At 35.4% G+C, this 16,638-nt stretch overlaps 1 protein-coding gene across 1 annotated transcript in view; it reads right to left on the reverse strand.

Moving 5' to 3' along the window:
• Positions 1 to 850: 850 nt before the first annotated feature.
• Positions 851 to 16,638, reverse strand: part of LOC121407300 (ATP-dependent RNA helicase DDX1-like) — a 42,557-nt gene continuing 26,769 nt past the window's right edge. Inside the window, exons 19-30 of the mRNA XM_041598289.1 lie at positions 13,214 to 13,240; positions 10,988 to 11,077; positions 9,818 to 9,943; positions 9,205 to 9,264; positions 8,107 to 8,158; positions 7,151 to 7,297; positions 6,747 to 6,841; positions 4,401 to 4,473; positions 4,029 to 4,101; positions 2,728 to 2,770; positions 1,760 to 1,976; positions 851 to 1,342 (exon numbers count right to left, since the gene is read on the reverse strand). Of these exons, the coding sequence (XP_041454223.1) occupies positions 1,230 to 1,342; positions 1,760 to 1,976; positions 2,728 to 2,770; positions 4,029 to 4,101; positions 4,401 to 4,473; positions 6,747 to 6,841; positions 7,151 to 7,297; positions 8,107 to 8,158; positions 9,205 to 9,264; positions 9,818 to 9,943; positions 10,988 to 11,077; positions 13,214 to 13,240 (1,116 nt within the window). The 3' untranslated portion in view covers positions 851 to 1,229. The remainder of the gene's footprint in view (positions 1,343 to 1,759; positions 1,977 to 2,727; positions 2,771 to 4,028; positions 4,102 to 4,400; positions 4,474 to 6,746; positions 6,842 to 7,150; positions 7,298 to 8,106; positions 8,159 to 9,204; positions 9,265 to 9,817; positions 9,944 to 10,987; positions 11,078 to 13,213; positions 13,241 to 16,638) is intronic.

Consider the following 16,638-nt stretch of genomic DNA (forward strand, 5'->3'; position numbering starts at 1 on the left):
TTCATTGATATCCATACAAATGATTTGGAAGTTCTCAAAAACTTAGTAAGCTTTGTGAAATACATGTATGAGTTCTATCAAACTCTTGTGTTACAAAAGCATGGTAAACCCTGAAAAGTTCACATCAAAAGAAGTAGAGACATGCATATTGCAAGGGACCAATTACTTACAGGAGTGCTCAAAAGTTTGTGAATCTCACCAGAAAATGAACATATTTAAAGTGTTCAAGTTCTGCCATGTGTTAGATATTTAATTGTGAAGTCAGGTGATGAAATATTACGTTCAATAAAGTTTGTTTGTCTGGGCTTGCCGAATATTGCATTGTTGTTGTCTCCATTCAACACTCGGCTTGAAGGAGTGCATTTTGTGGTAGGGTTCACTAACTTTTGAGCACAACTGTATATGTAACATGTTCCCTGCTCTATATCTGACCATGAAAGGACTTGTCGGACGTTTTATAGGACATGTCACGTTTTATCCGACAGTTACCATAGGAACAGTGCCTCACAGCCAATCAAATTCATGGAAAGATGTCAGATCTGACAACTTGTCGGATGAAAATATTGATGAAACGCTCCCCTGGACATAATTATGAAATCATGATTTAATATTATTCATTCAGGCAACTATAACATAAATAAAATAATAAATAATAAGACCTCATTTATCCATGGTAGCCACTTTAGCTCTCATGAACTGTTCTCCCAAAAGAGTTAACCGCTAAAAGAAACTTAACTTGTAATGCAAAGAGGTGAAACTTACTGCAGCTATTAAAAATGCGAATGCAAATGTGAAGTCATCAGGTCCTTTACATACAGCTTTGGGGAAACAGCCTTTTTTTTTGCAGAAGTTTGTTACATCAAGCATTTTGTCAAGTTACAAATGGCAATTAAATGGACAAATGGAATATGCAAAGCCAAAGATTTCTTAGATCAATTTCATCTGTAAATACAACCCAACCTGCAAAATGCATGCATGGTTGCAATACATATAGGTTGAATTATAAACTGAAATATGCTGATTCAAACTATCCTTTAAAGTTTTAAAACAATTTTTTTTTTTGGGGGGAGCATAACAATTTCCATAATTTCAGTGAGATTAATAGAAATACAGTCATACTTTCTTTAATTGTCGGGCTAACATTTGTTGGTTAACATTGATATAAGCCATTCGCAGAGTCATATTTAACTTTAGGAAAGATTATGGAACACCCTCCTCGTTTTATCTTTTTATGAAGCGATGCCAGAAAACTGTAAGAATGATGACTGAGCTCTCTTCTCTAGGTTGTGTAACTCAGATACTGCCGGCGCCAGGTCATCTGCATGACCCTTGTAGCCACTCCCTGTAAACAAAAAAAAAATTGGAAAAAAATTGATTTTTTTCATGATCTAGTGGTTCTGATTCCAGCCACGCTTTCAAATTAAAAGGGACTTTAATCAGAGCTGTCAACCTGAACAAGAACATTTCAGTATTTTACAAGCTGAAAATTAATATTTTGGTGAGGAAATAAGTATTTTCAAAGAAATACCATAGGACAACACATAAACCTGAAACTTGAGAAATCCGTATTTTGCACATCACCATTCTACTAGCTATTGTGCATAATAGGCCAAAACATGCTTTTGTTGCAATTATTTGCATCATTAATTACTATTTTCAAAAATGTTACAACACACTCATTCATCAGCACCTGAGACCCCCCCCAATCGTTAAAAACCTGACCTAAATTAGCCCCTTTCAAAAAGGGTAAAATACCAACCGAGATGTTTTCTCTTCTGTCCATAGGTCACCTTGCCATCAAACTCATCAGCTTTTACTTTCATGGAGGGATCCGTCTGATCAATGGTTACCCCTAGATGCTCCTCAATGTCAGCAAGATACTGCATCTCGTTGTACCAGATGCAACAACCACCTTGGTCCTTCAAGGCAGTGTTGCGGCAACTCTTACCACGACTGGGACAGGAGTGATACCATACCTGTATCATCAAGATAAAATTTTAGTGAGGTTTCTGTGGCAGCAACTCTTACAATTGGGACAGGAACACTCTATCTAGATACTGCATCTCGTTGTACCAAATGCAACAATCACATTGGTCCTTCAATGCGGTGTTGTAGCAACTCTTGCCATGACTGGGACATGAGTATTACCCAACCCTACATCAAGGGAATATTAGTTGGGTCTTTGAAATGTGTTGTAGCAACCTTCATTCACAACAGGGTAAGGGGTAATTTATTATAGGGATAGATGAATTTCATTTTTTTTTTTAATTTCATCATCATAAAAATATCAATATTCAAGTAACTCTGCCTATGTTATGAGAAGAATCTTTTGGGATCACAGAAAAATCTGTTTTATTTAGAAGAGGTGCATAACACATCTTTTGATTAATCTGGTCTAAAAAATTGCTTTGACGGAAGTTCTACTAAGTCAGAGTTACCTGTGGCGTGAGATACAAACAATCATTCTTCTCTTGTGTTCCTCACATACAAGTGCAAATTAATTTCACATATCTGGCCAACCTAATGACACCTGTGTACAATTATGATTCTATAAAAACACACATTTAATTCATGCATATTTCATGCAGACAATGCATATTAGCCTCTATAATTTAACAAATGTACCTTATATATTCTATATTAACAAACCTAAATCAAATTGTTGCAAATTGAACATACAGATCAAATTCACACAAGATCACAGAAATGTAATGAAATTATACCAACCTTTTCAGGGATTGTAGAAACAAGTGAAATAGCTAGACCCATCCTAAAAAAAGGGAAAATACAAAAACAGATAAGAATGAATGTAAAACCTGGACCCTATAACATAAAGCTTAGTAATTGATCAGGATGCTGATTTGATTGCTAAGCTTTATGTCATAGAACCCAGTAGGACTTTACTACTAATCATGAAATTGGCCATTAACTGATCCACAGACTCTGATTTGCACTTAAAGATAAATTGCAGTTTTGGTAACGATCTCAAAATGACTTTTTACAGAATCTAATATAATGACCACCCAAGTGTCTGTTCGTATGAATAAAAAATATGTGCCATAGGATTCTGGAAGAAATTGTGTAATTGCTGAGAAATAAGCGCGGATTCGGTCACTTCCGTCGGGTCTTTATTCCAGCAATAATTATACACTGTCCCACGTGTGCCTATCTGTGTTGGTGATCTTCAGTGTGAACGTTTTTCAGCGTAGATTTCAAGATTTCACAGTTCAGTTTACTAGTATGTAACTGTACCAGATCTAGATCCTCGATGATATACTGACAATTAAGCCTGGTTATACAGACTTTCTCATGAAATCAGTGTTTACTGCAACTACTGGCATTTCTCTTTAACTGCTACAGCCAAACAAATGAAATTTATTCCTTACTGACCAATCATATGCCATTCAAAATGCTTACTTTGACCGGTCTGGGGTCGATTTTGTTGGTGTGAGTGTAGCGAAAGTATAATGCCTGTCATGCAGTCCAATTTTCAATTCATTATGTATATGTACATGCCAAGTAGTTATATACCACTTTAAAGGAATACAATATACACCCAGGACACTTCCATTTAAATGAGAAAATGCAGGGCAATAAAATTCTATAGAGAAGAAAAAAAGACAAATCTTAGGATACAATAATCAACATATCTAAAAACACCAGTAGGTGTTCCTTTTCACCAGACAAAAGAAGCACATCAAGATTGATTGGTTGTTATTAGATTAAAGATCAACATTATAAATAGGAGGTGGTACTAAGATTTGATGAAAAGTGGGGAAATTGATGAAAATTGGCTCTTTCAAAAATAAGGCTATTTTCTATTGCCAAGAATATGCTATGAAAGAATTTGATTGTGGTTTGTGAAGGTGCATCCTGGATTACAATTATATATATATATATATATATATATATATATATATCATAAATGTTGAAAAAAAAAGCTATCAAAGACAGACCAATGACTGAAAAAAGAAATCTTGTTGGAGAAAAATTCTAAATAAAATTAGAAATATACAGTTATGACAAACCTCTCAGCTCTGCCAACACGTCCGATACGATGGACATAGTTTTGCTTCTCATCAGGTAATGTTACATTGACAACTATGAGAAAAAAAATGAAAATTATTATTTTATTTTTATCAATCCACTCAATTTGTCAACCAATAGGTTATATATGTATCAATCCATCCTCCTGTCTGTCTATCAGCCCCCCCCCCGTCCGTCTGTCTATCCAGTCTTCCATTCATACGCTCACACATTCAATCATTCACTATGTTCTTCATTTTCTGAATAAAGTATAGTTATCCAAGGACCTGTTAAATGTAACTCTTCCCACTAAAAACAATGTTCATACACAGGTGGCGCAACACTGATAATTGTCAGCATTCACAAGAACTCACCAAATGGGATTCCTTTAACATCAATACCACGAGCAGCTACATCAGTACAAATCAGGAATCTAGCTTTCTTGTCCTACACATACAGGAAAGATAAGAAATGATGGATAACAAGGCAAAAGCGATTTTGTGTCTTGCCCTCGTATGAAAATAACCAGAAATATCGTGATTCGCGAGGGCATGCAACAGAATTGTATCGAAACTTCATTGTAATATGACTGGGATGGAATAACACTTGCCTCATGACGAAAATCTTGCTTTGAAGAGCAGTATACCCCAGTTTCCCTTATCATCAAATCTCTTCTCCCAGTACTACAAACCCTATTGCCCTCAAGCATGAAATTTAAGTATAGAAACACCTGTTTCTTGACCTCGGTCCGAAGATAATACACCCCAGCATCAACGGTCACAGCAGGGGGCCACACACGATGGATTGCAATGTGTGTAGTTCTGGTGAGTGCATGGAGTTCCATGTATACACGCGTTGATAGAAACTTTTTCTTTCTTCCTTCCTTCCTTCCTTCCTTTCTTTCTTTCTTTCTTTCGTTAAGACTGTATCATTGCGTGAGTGAACGGCATGCATCCCATATTTTCTTGCTGGACGGACAGAAACTATATGGGATGCATCGCGGTCCTTGCATGCTAAGCATACCGTAATTTTTATTCCGCTTACTTTCCTTATTTCGAGGTCGATTTTCTTCGTTCGAAATTGAAAATGGACTAGTATTGGATGTCTGAATGTAATATGCCTTTGAAAACGTGATTAATATCGAATACAATAATTTCATTCCGAAGATCCTTCTACAGGCAGACAAGTCTTACGTAATAGCACAGCTGTTGTTTATCATTTCGTCCTTGGCTCAACGCTCGTTTAGCTGGCCCGTGGTGGTGAAATTGAGACAAGGGGATTACCTGGCCAAGATGGGTTTATCGGGGTTGGAAATGTTGTTTGAGATTTTCCAAACGAAAAATGGGGTATACGACCGCAGTTTGCAGTCCGAAGTGCGGTCGAGAATCAAACGGGAAATTTTCGTAATGTTAAGAGCCTTGCACGTAAATTTTAATGTTGACCTGAAAATGACCTTTGACCTTATCATGTGACCTCCGACTGCAGCATAACATGCAGGTCCCCCAAGTCAATCTACCATCCAAGTTTGGTTGAAAAGCACCTTACGGTTGCGGAGTTAGGTAAGGTTGACCTGAAAATGACCTTTGACCTTATCGTGTGACCTCAGACTACAGCATAACATGCAGGTCCCCCAAGTCCATCTACCATCCAAGTTTGGTTGAAAAGCACCTTACGGTTGCGGAGTTAGGTAAGGTTGACCTGAAAATGACCTTTGACCTTATTGTGTGACCTCTGACTGCAGCATAACATGCAGGTCCCCCAAGTCCATCCACCATCCAAGTTTGGTTGAAAAGTGACTTACGGTTGCAGAGTTAGGTGTCATAAGAGAGTCTTGCATGTAAACTTTAACATTGACCTGAAAATGACCTTTGACCTCCGACTGCAGCCTAACATGCAGGTCCCCCAAGTCCATCTACCATCCAAGTTTGGTTGAAAAGCAACTTACGGTTGCGGAGTTAGGTGTCATAAGAGAGTCTTGCATGTAAACTTTAACGTTGACCTGAAAATGACCTTTGACCTTACGATGTGACCTCCGACTGCAGCATATCATGCAGGTCCCCAAAGTCCATCTACCATCCAAGTTTGGTTGAAAAGCGACCTACGGTTGCGGAGTTAGGTGTCATAAGAGAGTCTTGCATGTAAACTTTAACGTTGACCTGAAAATGACCTTTGACCTTACCATGTGACCTCCAACTGCAGCATAACATGCAGGTCCCCCAAGTCCATCTACCATCCAAGTTTGGTTGAAAAGCGACTTACGGTTGTGGAGTTATGTGTCATTAGATTTGTGACGGACGGACGACATTTGGATCCCTAAGTCTCGCCTTCACCTCTGGTGGGCGAGACAAAAATCATTCATCCTTAATTTAATAAAATATATGTTTAAAGGGCCTTTGTAAACAACATCCCCCAAAATGTTATCATGAAAGGGCACTCTTTGTCCTCAAAGGTAAAATTCAACTTTTCACACAGAATCAATGCACAGAAAAAGATTCAAAGTTACATTCTTGTAAGATTGTAATGTTAGATGATATTCAAAATATTGGAAGTTTTACATGGGCTTTAAGGATATTTCATGTTACAGAAACCAAATTTTTATTTCTACAAATTTACAATTCTTTGTCATACTGCTTCTAATGTACATGTATAAATTGCTACAATATAAAAATAACATCATTATCAAAAAGTAAATTAAGAGTTCTTCATATTCTTCAACCAACCTTGAATTTTTGGAGATTTTCTCTTCGTTCCGGTGGCCTTCTATCACCATGGAGACACACACATGAGTACTGATGGTTGGGTAGGGCACGAGGACCTGAAATAAAAAGAGCAATTATAGTTTATGTTTTTTTTGGTCATATTTGCCTCCCCACAGTTAAAGCACCAGAATGTGAAATAACACAAGGCAACTGGTAATTCTGCACCCATTGTAGCTCAAATTGCCCCTATAGATCCTCAAAAAGAATACTTGTATAAATATCCTTCTTATTTTGGGCAACCGTTTTCTAATCAACCCAAATCTGCAATGAGAATTCTACAAACATGTCTGTACAGCAATAAAAGGTCTAATGCTATAAACTTTGTACATAACCTAATTGTGTAATGTGCACTACTAAGTACTTACCCCCTCCTAGGGTTGCCAGGTATTTTTCACAATTATCACAATCTATCTTGGTACGGCAGAATAAAATAGCTTGGTCCATACGATGTTCGTCAATGGCCTTCACAAGATAGTCGATCTTCAGGATTTTTACTCCTTCAGACAGAGTCTCTGAACAAAAAAAGAAAATTAGAAATAAAAGTTAGGTCTTACAAAAGACAGAATTATATGAATTCACATCCTTGCATGACAAAGAATACATCCATATTTCAAAAATCGCATCAGTACCTTCAATTGGGTGTAAAATATTGAAATTCAAATATTCATTAAAACCCTGAAAATTGGCAATGCAAATGATATGTCAAAATCATTGTCCTTCCAAGATTGAGTTTCAAACTGCTCGGCACGAATTCACGAAGGTGGTTTTGAAAACCCACGGTTGAGTCCATGGTTTATGCAGATTTCTTGTAAAAATTACGCTTATTTTACCATGTATATTGAAAAATGTCCAATGCTGATGCGCACTTTTGTCACAGTGCGCCAAATTGACGCCTGTTGCCCTGGTTATCCACGCTATTTTATTCATGAGTCCACTCTTCAAACAGTGGACTCATGAGTAAAATACCGTATCGAAACATGGTATTAAACAGGAGTCAATTTGGCGCACTGTGACAAAAGCGCGCATCACATTGGAAATTCTTATACACACGCCCGATACGCGCTAAATTAAACGTAATTTATACAAGAAATCTGCATAAACCATGGATTCAACTGTGGGTTTTCAAACCACCTTTGTGAATTCGGGCCCTCCTGTTTACTTACCTTACATGACTAAAAAAGAGAGATAAAAATGTAGCATTAATAATTGAAAACCCAAATACAGTTGCCAATTTTAAGAACAGAAGCTTTAATTTAATAGCCCCACATGGTGTACATGCATTCTGGAGAGTGAGGTCATACAAGAAGTAATAAGAACTCACCTCTGTCATGACTGCCCCATCTAATCGGGTCTTCGTAATGGACACCATCGGTCTATGAGTAAAAAATAATTCACAAAAATAATAATTTCATATCATAGTCAATCAGGTATAATCTTGATTGAAAGCTCATGGCTTGTATTAATATTCAAAATGGAAGCCTGATTAAAAGTGATTTATTTATGTGAATTATGTTGGAATCTTATTCTCATATGCCAATCTTGTAGTGACTGATCTATCACTTTTCACTGAGTTTTTATAAAGGTTTGAGCATATATCAAATTCAATCTCTTAACATCATCATATTTCTGAATTAAAGCCCTTCAAAAACTTCTCTGAAAAACTTTGTTATTACACATCTGAATTTTATAAAGGAAACTGTGTCCTGAAATGTTTTAATTAAAGCTTGGCAAGTATTTTTTTAATAAATAAGTGTGTATATGATGATTACGATACACTCATTAATTTCATCGACAATACATTCCATATTTGAATAATGAATACTTGTTAGACTAACCAAAACTTGATAAAGGTTTTAATTATTTCATTATCAGTTCTACTATAAATGATATTGGTATATGCCTCAATCAAAACTGCTGAATACAACAAATCCCCATATGTATCTGACAACAAAACATAATATTCTAACTAATTTTTGTTTTGTTGCTTCACGAAAAAAGTGACATAGATACATTTTTATTTTGGTAAATCCATAAAATATACACGACCCCTGTATTCAAGGACCATTCCAAATAGTGGATATATGCACCTACAATCTAGTTCATATGAAAAACACAAATTATCTGAAGAAGGAAGGTAGGAGTCATAAGAATAGAAATGTCAGTTATTCAACGGAACTGCCTATACAACTATTGAAAGTATATACATGGAACAATCTCATCAGTGTTAAATACCATCAAATAAAAAAAACAAATTTTGCTAAAACCATCAATAAATTGTTTCCTGTATACACATTATTTCAATTTATGTTTCTCAAATTGTCTTTGAATATTAAGGTTGAATTCTATTTTACTACATTTATTCGAAATTGTTTGTTTAACAATAAACATCACAGGTAATCAATAGATATGTTTTATTTACTTTGACTTTATCACTTTTCCTCTGCCATGTTGTATCCTCCCTCGGGTCAACTTTACAAACCTGCAAAAAAAAAAGATAAAAAAATTAAAATACATAACATATCATGCAACTGACTGTCCTGCTCATTCTTTGATGTAGAGACCACAACATTCATGGCTATGATGACTATTGTCTATCATTTTGAAGAGAGAAAGTCCACTATATATGACTACTTATGGTAGATTGGAAACATGGCCTTAACAAAGAAGTGTTCTTTATGAACCCAACCTTCAGGTCAAGGATGAAACGTTGAAAGGAGAAAATACTGGGAATTACTAAAATTTGCATATGTAACAATATCTTTCCCAGATAAAAGTCACATAAAATCAGTGACAAAAAAAAAATCCAGATTGGAAAGTTCATTTACTATACCTACAACAGACACTCACGTCATGATGAACTGTCTCTGGGACACTATCCTGTCCCCCGAGATAAATCCAGATCGGAAAGTGCCTTTACTATACCTACAAAAAAAAAAGACACTCATGATGAACTGTCTCTAGGACCCTATCCTTTCCCTGAAGATCAATCCTGATAGGGAAGTACATGTACTATATCTACAACGGACACTCACCACATGATGAACTGTCTCTGGGACACTATCCTGTCCTTTAAGATCAATCCAGATTGGGAAGTGCATCACCTTCTCAGCAAGTTTCTTCACATCAAAGGAGTGAAGAGTAGCAGAGCACACTACCATCTGAAAGAAAGAGTAAAAAATAACTTTAAATAATCATTTAAGGTAGATTTATAAATGTCCATCTTATTTTAGCAGCCTTGCCACATGCATGATATCATGGTGTCTTTGCTGAGCCTTGACTGTTTCATTATTGTTGCAATGGAAAATTATTGTGGAAAAGATGCAGAACAAAGATTCCTGGTGATACATGCAGCTTTGATGTGGCCTACAGTATATGCTTATCAAAGAGATTACTTAAAGGGATGGTCCAGGCTGAAAGTATTTATAGCTTAATAAATAGAGTAGAATTCACTGAGCAAAATGCTGAAAAATTCATCAAAATCGGACAACAAATAGCAAAGTTATTGAATTTTAAAGTTTAGTAATATTTTGTAAAAACAGTCGTCATGAATATTCATTAGGTGGGCTGATGATGTCACGTCTCCACTTGTTCTTTTGTATTTTATTATATGAAATTAGGATTATTCAAATTTTTTCCTCCAAGAACTAGAAAAATTGGATTGACAACTGATTTAGTGCATTGGATATTTATTGCTGCAACTTATTTCATTATATGGGAGACATTTTATTCACACAAGTATGAAATAATGAAAAAATATGATTTTATGTAATAACATATGAAAACGGAAAGTGGAGATGTGACATCATCAGCTCGCCGAATGAATATTCATGACGACTGTTTTCACAAAATATTGCTAAACTTTAAACTTCAATAACTTTATTATTTGTTATCCGATTTTGATGAAATTTTCAGCGTTTTGCTCAGTGAATTCTACTCTGTGTATTAAGCTATAAGTATTTTCAGCCTGGACCACCCCTTTAACCTTATGCCTCCAGGAACTGGGTGGTGCCTGTAAAAAGCCCTTAAGTAATAGAGTTCACAAGTAAATAATTTTTTTTCAATGAAATGAAAGAGAGAGAGAGAGATGACTGAAATCTACAAAATGAACAATGTCCCACATGATAAATACGTATTTAAGGAAAGAAAGAAAAAGAAAACCCACTATTTAAAAAAAAATCTGAGGACCTGAATAAGAAGTATACCTGAAGTCTTTTTCCATCATTTGTGATCTTAGGAATCTGCTCCCACATTCGTGTGATCTGATTTCCATAGCCAGCTGATAATAGACCATCCTAGCAAGACAAGAATATGAAAAAAAAATGAATAAAAATAAAGTTCAATCTGTAACAATGTAAACCTTTCAATTATTTTTAAATATTCATGAAGAAATTCAACTTATTCATAAAAGAGGACTCTAATTTTATATTGATCTGAAAATATGCTTCATAACTATTTTTTCTATCTCATAATTAATCAGGTTTGTATATTGTATTAATCTACTTCAGTCCAGTGCAAGAGATACATGCAGATATTACAAATCTAGCTGTTCCAATGACATTTGCTCCGCTCTAAATTCCACACGCTAATGGAATGACCGACTTCAACCCTGGATTTAACACTATACCCTAACTTAAACCTAACATAAAACCCTATTGTATCTCTAACTCTATATCTTAGACAAAATAAAGCCCAGGGGGGGGGTATTCTGAAAAGTCTTGTAAGTTTCCACTTAAATTTCCTTTTAAGTTACCCATTTAATGGAGCGCTAATGTACCTCCAAATTCGTATTCTGAAAACTCTATTAGCGCTCAATTAACTCCCTTTAGGCCACTCCCCTACTGAGCCGAATTAGCCAATCAAATGCGCTCTTACAACGTAAAATTTTCTCCTAGCGCGCAGTATCTCTTCACTTTGCAGGCTTGCAGCGCAGCGCCCGGCTGCTGCAGGTGCACTGCACCACGATCTTGATACAAAGAATTTTTGCTGAAAAATAATGCTAAAAGCATTTGCATCAGAGATTAGAGGTTCGTTATGTTGTTGAATTTAACTGTTGTCTTTTCCCTTTCTCTCTCATTCATTGTACCTTTGTGCTTTTCTCTTTTTTTTCCGAACGCGTTCTGATTTTCACATCCCCCTATTTGAATCCATTTGTAGCTTTCTTTTCTTTTTTCTTTACAATATTTTATTTGCCTCTGTCTCGGGGCCATGATAGGGGGGGGGGTTCTTCTTTAACTTAATTCCTACTTATTTTAAAAACTACATACTTTTCATTGATATGAGAAATCTTCTCCAACAAAAAGCTGATTTTAATACAAATATTTTAAAAATCAAACAAGCATAATTAAAAAAAAGTAGAAAACGATGGCATCACTCACTATATTTTTTCTTTTGTATTTGATTCTATATTCGTTTAAATACTAAAGGGGTCTATGCCTATTTTTTCATTGTCAGAAAGAAAAGGTTTAATTCACCCCTGAACATTGCTGCATCTTGCACAGTGATTTGGCGATCTCATTATTGTCAAAATAATGTGCAAAAACAAAATAGTTTATGATGCTAATAATAAAAGAAAATATAGACAAATAATAGTCAAATTTCCCCTATAAGTACACAATTTTTGTCTCCCTTTTCCCTCTTTTCCAATGTCTTTATTACCAAATATAGTCCCTATTCCTTATTTTACTTGTTTCTATATACCAACTTTTTCCCTTTATTCTATTCCCTTTTTATACCTCTCTCCTTTATTCTCTTCCTTCCTCATAATTTTGATCCTAGTATTAAACCAATTTGATGATATTTATACAAAATGAAAGCCACATTTAGCATGTTTAGCAAGATATGATGAGACTTAATGGACCTCTTATCATCATTATCTTTCCCCACTGGAAAGTCCGCTAATTGAGCGCTATGAGACTTTTCAGAATACCAAAAGTCTCGTAACTACTCAATTAAGTCTTCGCGCGGTCATAACGCGTACTATTTTAAGTACGCGCAACGCAACCCTGCCAAATAAGGAAAGGGGCACTTAAGTGACTTTTCAGAATACCAAAATGCTAATTGAGCGTTAATAGACCGCTAATTGAGCTTTCAGAATACCGCCCCAGAGCAATTGTTGCTGGAGCGAATGTGGTGTCACCAATCTAAGAAATACCAGTATTCTAAAATGCACTAATATTATATACATGTAATGTTTGCTTCATATGAATTGGTTTGAAAATCAAAATGCATCTCTGGAAGCTATAATTATTTGTACTGTGTAAATATTACGACATATTTTGCTATGTCTGACATCTCTCTATGCATCTTTATTGGGGGTTTTACATCATATTCGTTCAACGTTACTTGGTGCTTTCCAAGGAATATCATGAAACAGCTTAAAAAATATCTTAAATTTTCATCAATAGTTTGGAAGAACACAAGATACTTACTGCTTCATCCAAAATGAAAAACCTCACCTGCGATTAATTGAGAAATGAGAATTAATAACTATCATTAAAACATTGATATCAGTCAAACATGATAGAATATATGTGACATAAAATAATCTAATCAATCTGATATCTGCAGGTATCTCTTTATATAAACAACCTTTGAAACCAAACTACAATGTTAAAGGACAAGTCCACCCCAACAAAAAAGTTTATTTGAATAAAAAGAGAAAAAACTAGCAAGCATAACATTGAAAATTTGATAAAAATCAGATGTAAATGAGAAAGTACTGGCATTTTAAAGTTTCGCTTAATTTCACAAAACAATTTTATGCGCATCCTGGTTGGTATGCAAATAAGGAGACTGATGATGTCATCCACTCACTACTTATTTTGTATTTTACTATATAAAATATTCAAATTTTCTCCTAATTGTCAAGTGAAACAACGATTAATTCCCCCTAAAAATGTGGAACTAGCATTGTTTAATACTACATAGTTCAGCATAGTTGGTCCTTCTTGTCAAATATGTAAAATATGAAATATTATTTGTATAATTCAAACAATAAAAACAAGATATAGAGATTGAAGGACATCATTGACTGTCTCATTTGCATGTCATTGAATTGTGCATATCACAGTTGTTTGAAAAATCAGTGAAATCTCAAAATGTCACAACTTTCTTATTCTACATCCGATTTTGATGAAATTTTTAGCGTTATGCTAGTTTGGATTTTCTCTATTTATTAAAATCAGCATTTTTTTGGTAGACTTGACCTTTAAGGTCTTCACAACCTTTGGAATCAAATTAAAGTAAATAAAAGAAATACCCGAGTCTATTGGGCATTGTGCAATCTTAGTTTGGGAAGCACCGATGAATTATACGAGACATTATTAGGCTGCAGATTGAAGTGTTGATATTACCTCTTTTCTATTTTAGTTTGGTTCTACTATTAAAGTGAAATGCACATTAAAAGAAGAAAAGGCTTAAAAATGGCAAGTCAGCAAAAGAGGAGAAGTTAGCGCAAGATTTGGAGGAGTGATTTACATTTGTCCCAAACATATGGAGCAATGTGTGCAGAATTTTGTAACTGCAAGAAAAAGATGCTATATCAAACATCTTCTGGGTAAGACAGATTTAGAGAGAAGAATTCAAGTAACTATTTCAGTTTCTTCTCATTCAATGCTGCAAGAAAGACCAGAAAATCATGACCCTCTCTAAATTCGCATTTGTACTTAATGTTGGATTTATATCCATGATGTTTTTAGATGGGAGTATGGCACTGATGACAGCATGCCAAGATGGCCCACAAGAAAACCCAGTGCCTTGTTTTCTCAGAAACCCTGAGACTCAGGATGTTTGTTATGGACAAGGAGCATCTGTAAACATCACTGTGAAACTCCCTCAAGACATCATGACAAACTTGTCTCTTGCACAGATCAAGGTTCTGGTTTTGGATCAGGAATTTTCACATGGATCACTTGTAGCAGGAGAGCATCACAACGGAAAGGAAGATCTTCAAAGATGGAGGATAAGAATAATTTTTTATGGTGATACGATGGTGTACGAGATACAGAACAAGGAAGTTGAATACAGGGATGAATTTATATGTCAACTGGAATTGAACATCGGAGGGCAGAAATTCCGGTCAGATTTCTTGCAGTGGTTTGCTGTAGAGAAATGCCCCCCTCCAACTCAATCTTCCATGCCTAGCAAGGAGGCACAACAATTAAATGCCACATGCAAAGAGGATCTGTTGAAAAACATGAGAGAAAAATTCAATGCCTTGGCTTTGGAAATTGAAGAGCTAAAGACAATGAACTCTAATTTGCAACAAAATGTATCAGAATTAGTAAAATATACAAAGAAAGCCATTCAGAGATCTGTGCACTCTGATGATCATCTGGAGAAGGTGCTTGAAGAACTTGGAAGTGTGAACAAAAATATGAGTAACCATAACAGACAGACATTAGTGTCAAATATTATCATCTTTATTCTATTCATTTTAACAGTTAAAATCTTCAAGGATACAAGTGTAATGGAATGCCTACTAAACAAGTTCTCCAGATTTACAGTAGCTTGTGCTTCTGAAAGCAGTGATTTGGCACTTTCAAGGTCTTCTTTTCCTTCTTCTAGCAATGACAGCTGTAATTGGGATGAGCATCTTGCCGCTAATGAAGGCTCTTCATTGGCCAGAGATAGAGAACAATCATCTCCTTTGGGAGAAGCAGAGTCACTGATTAGTAGTCCTTCAGATGAGCATACTACTGGCGAACCTGTTGGACACCAGCAAAGAGGTCAGGTTTCCTTACAGGAAATGACATCCAGACATGATCAGAGTAATAATGAGACATGTATTCTTGTTCAAGAAGAGACGGTAGATGGTGATGGTGGTGATGACCAAACTCTTTAGGATCCTCTCAAAGGGACCTAGTAATGAGGCAACAACACTCCCAGTAAGAAGTGAACCTGGGTCATAGGAATCCAAACCCAATTCTACTGTGTGAGCAGTCCTCTCGCCTCCTTTGTTGAAAGAGCTGAAATGCAGTCAAAATGTTCTTTGAACTTTTTACAAATACTTTAAATTATGTTAAAACTTCAACATGCAAAAATATTTAACTGTGTAACAGGTGGAACAATATCTATTAATGGAACTCACTGGATAGATTGGGAGATGATAGTATACTCCAATACTAGGGACATACCACATCGACTTTCAAAACCATTCATGATCTTATTAACTTGAATCGCCTCTTTACAATTAATAGTTTGGTTTCAAGTCATTAGCCCATTTTAAAAAGATGGTTGTACTAGTTTAATTCATGCTTGGTTTAGCACAAGACATATATTGAGAAAGGATTCAATGATGAAAGTACACTTTTGTCAAAGGTCACACATTTATGCTTGTTACTATAGTTTAACCAATGATGACCAAACAGATTTTTATGTCAATTAATTTATATACCAGTTCTGTGGACTCAAACAAAACCATAGAAAAAAAAATAAAACATCTTGAGGAAAGAGAGCACATTAATTACTGGACCCTTTTTCATAAACTTAAAGTGTAATAAATGTCTAAAATCTGCATAAACTGTGATTCATGGATCAAAATCACATTTGCGAATTTAGGCAATCAATTTTCCTCCATTTGAGACTGGAGATGTTTGTTACTTTACTTTTTAAATAAAGCTTTATTTTGTCCACTAACTATATGTGTATAATGTATCTCAAATATCAGCACTCATTTCTCTGTGCCTTTTCCCCTTCTGCAAACCACCATTATACATGTATTTGTTTATTATATGACACCTAGATAGATCCTTGTCGACTGATTGGTTGTTTGACATCGATCATTCTACCCATTTTACAATGACGTCATCATCCATGCAATTTTGGATCCATACAATTTTGTCCATTGCATGCG

Source organism: Lytechinus variegatus, chromosome 2 (assembly GCF_018143015.1).
Source record: "Lytechinus variegatus isolate NC3 chromosome 2, Lvar_3.0, whole genome shotgun sequence".
NCBI classification, from domain to species: Eukaryota; Metazoa; Echinodermata; class Echinoidea; order Temnopleuroida; family Toxopneustidae; genus Lytechinus; species Lytechinus variegatus.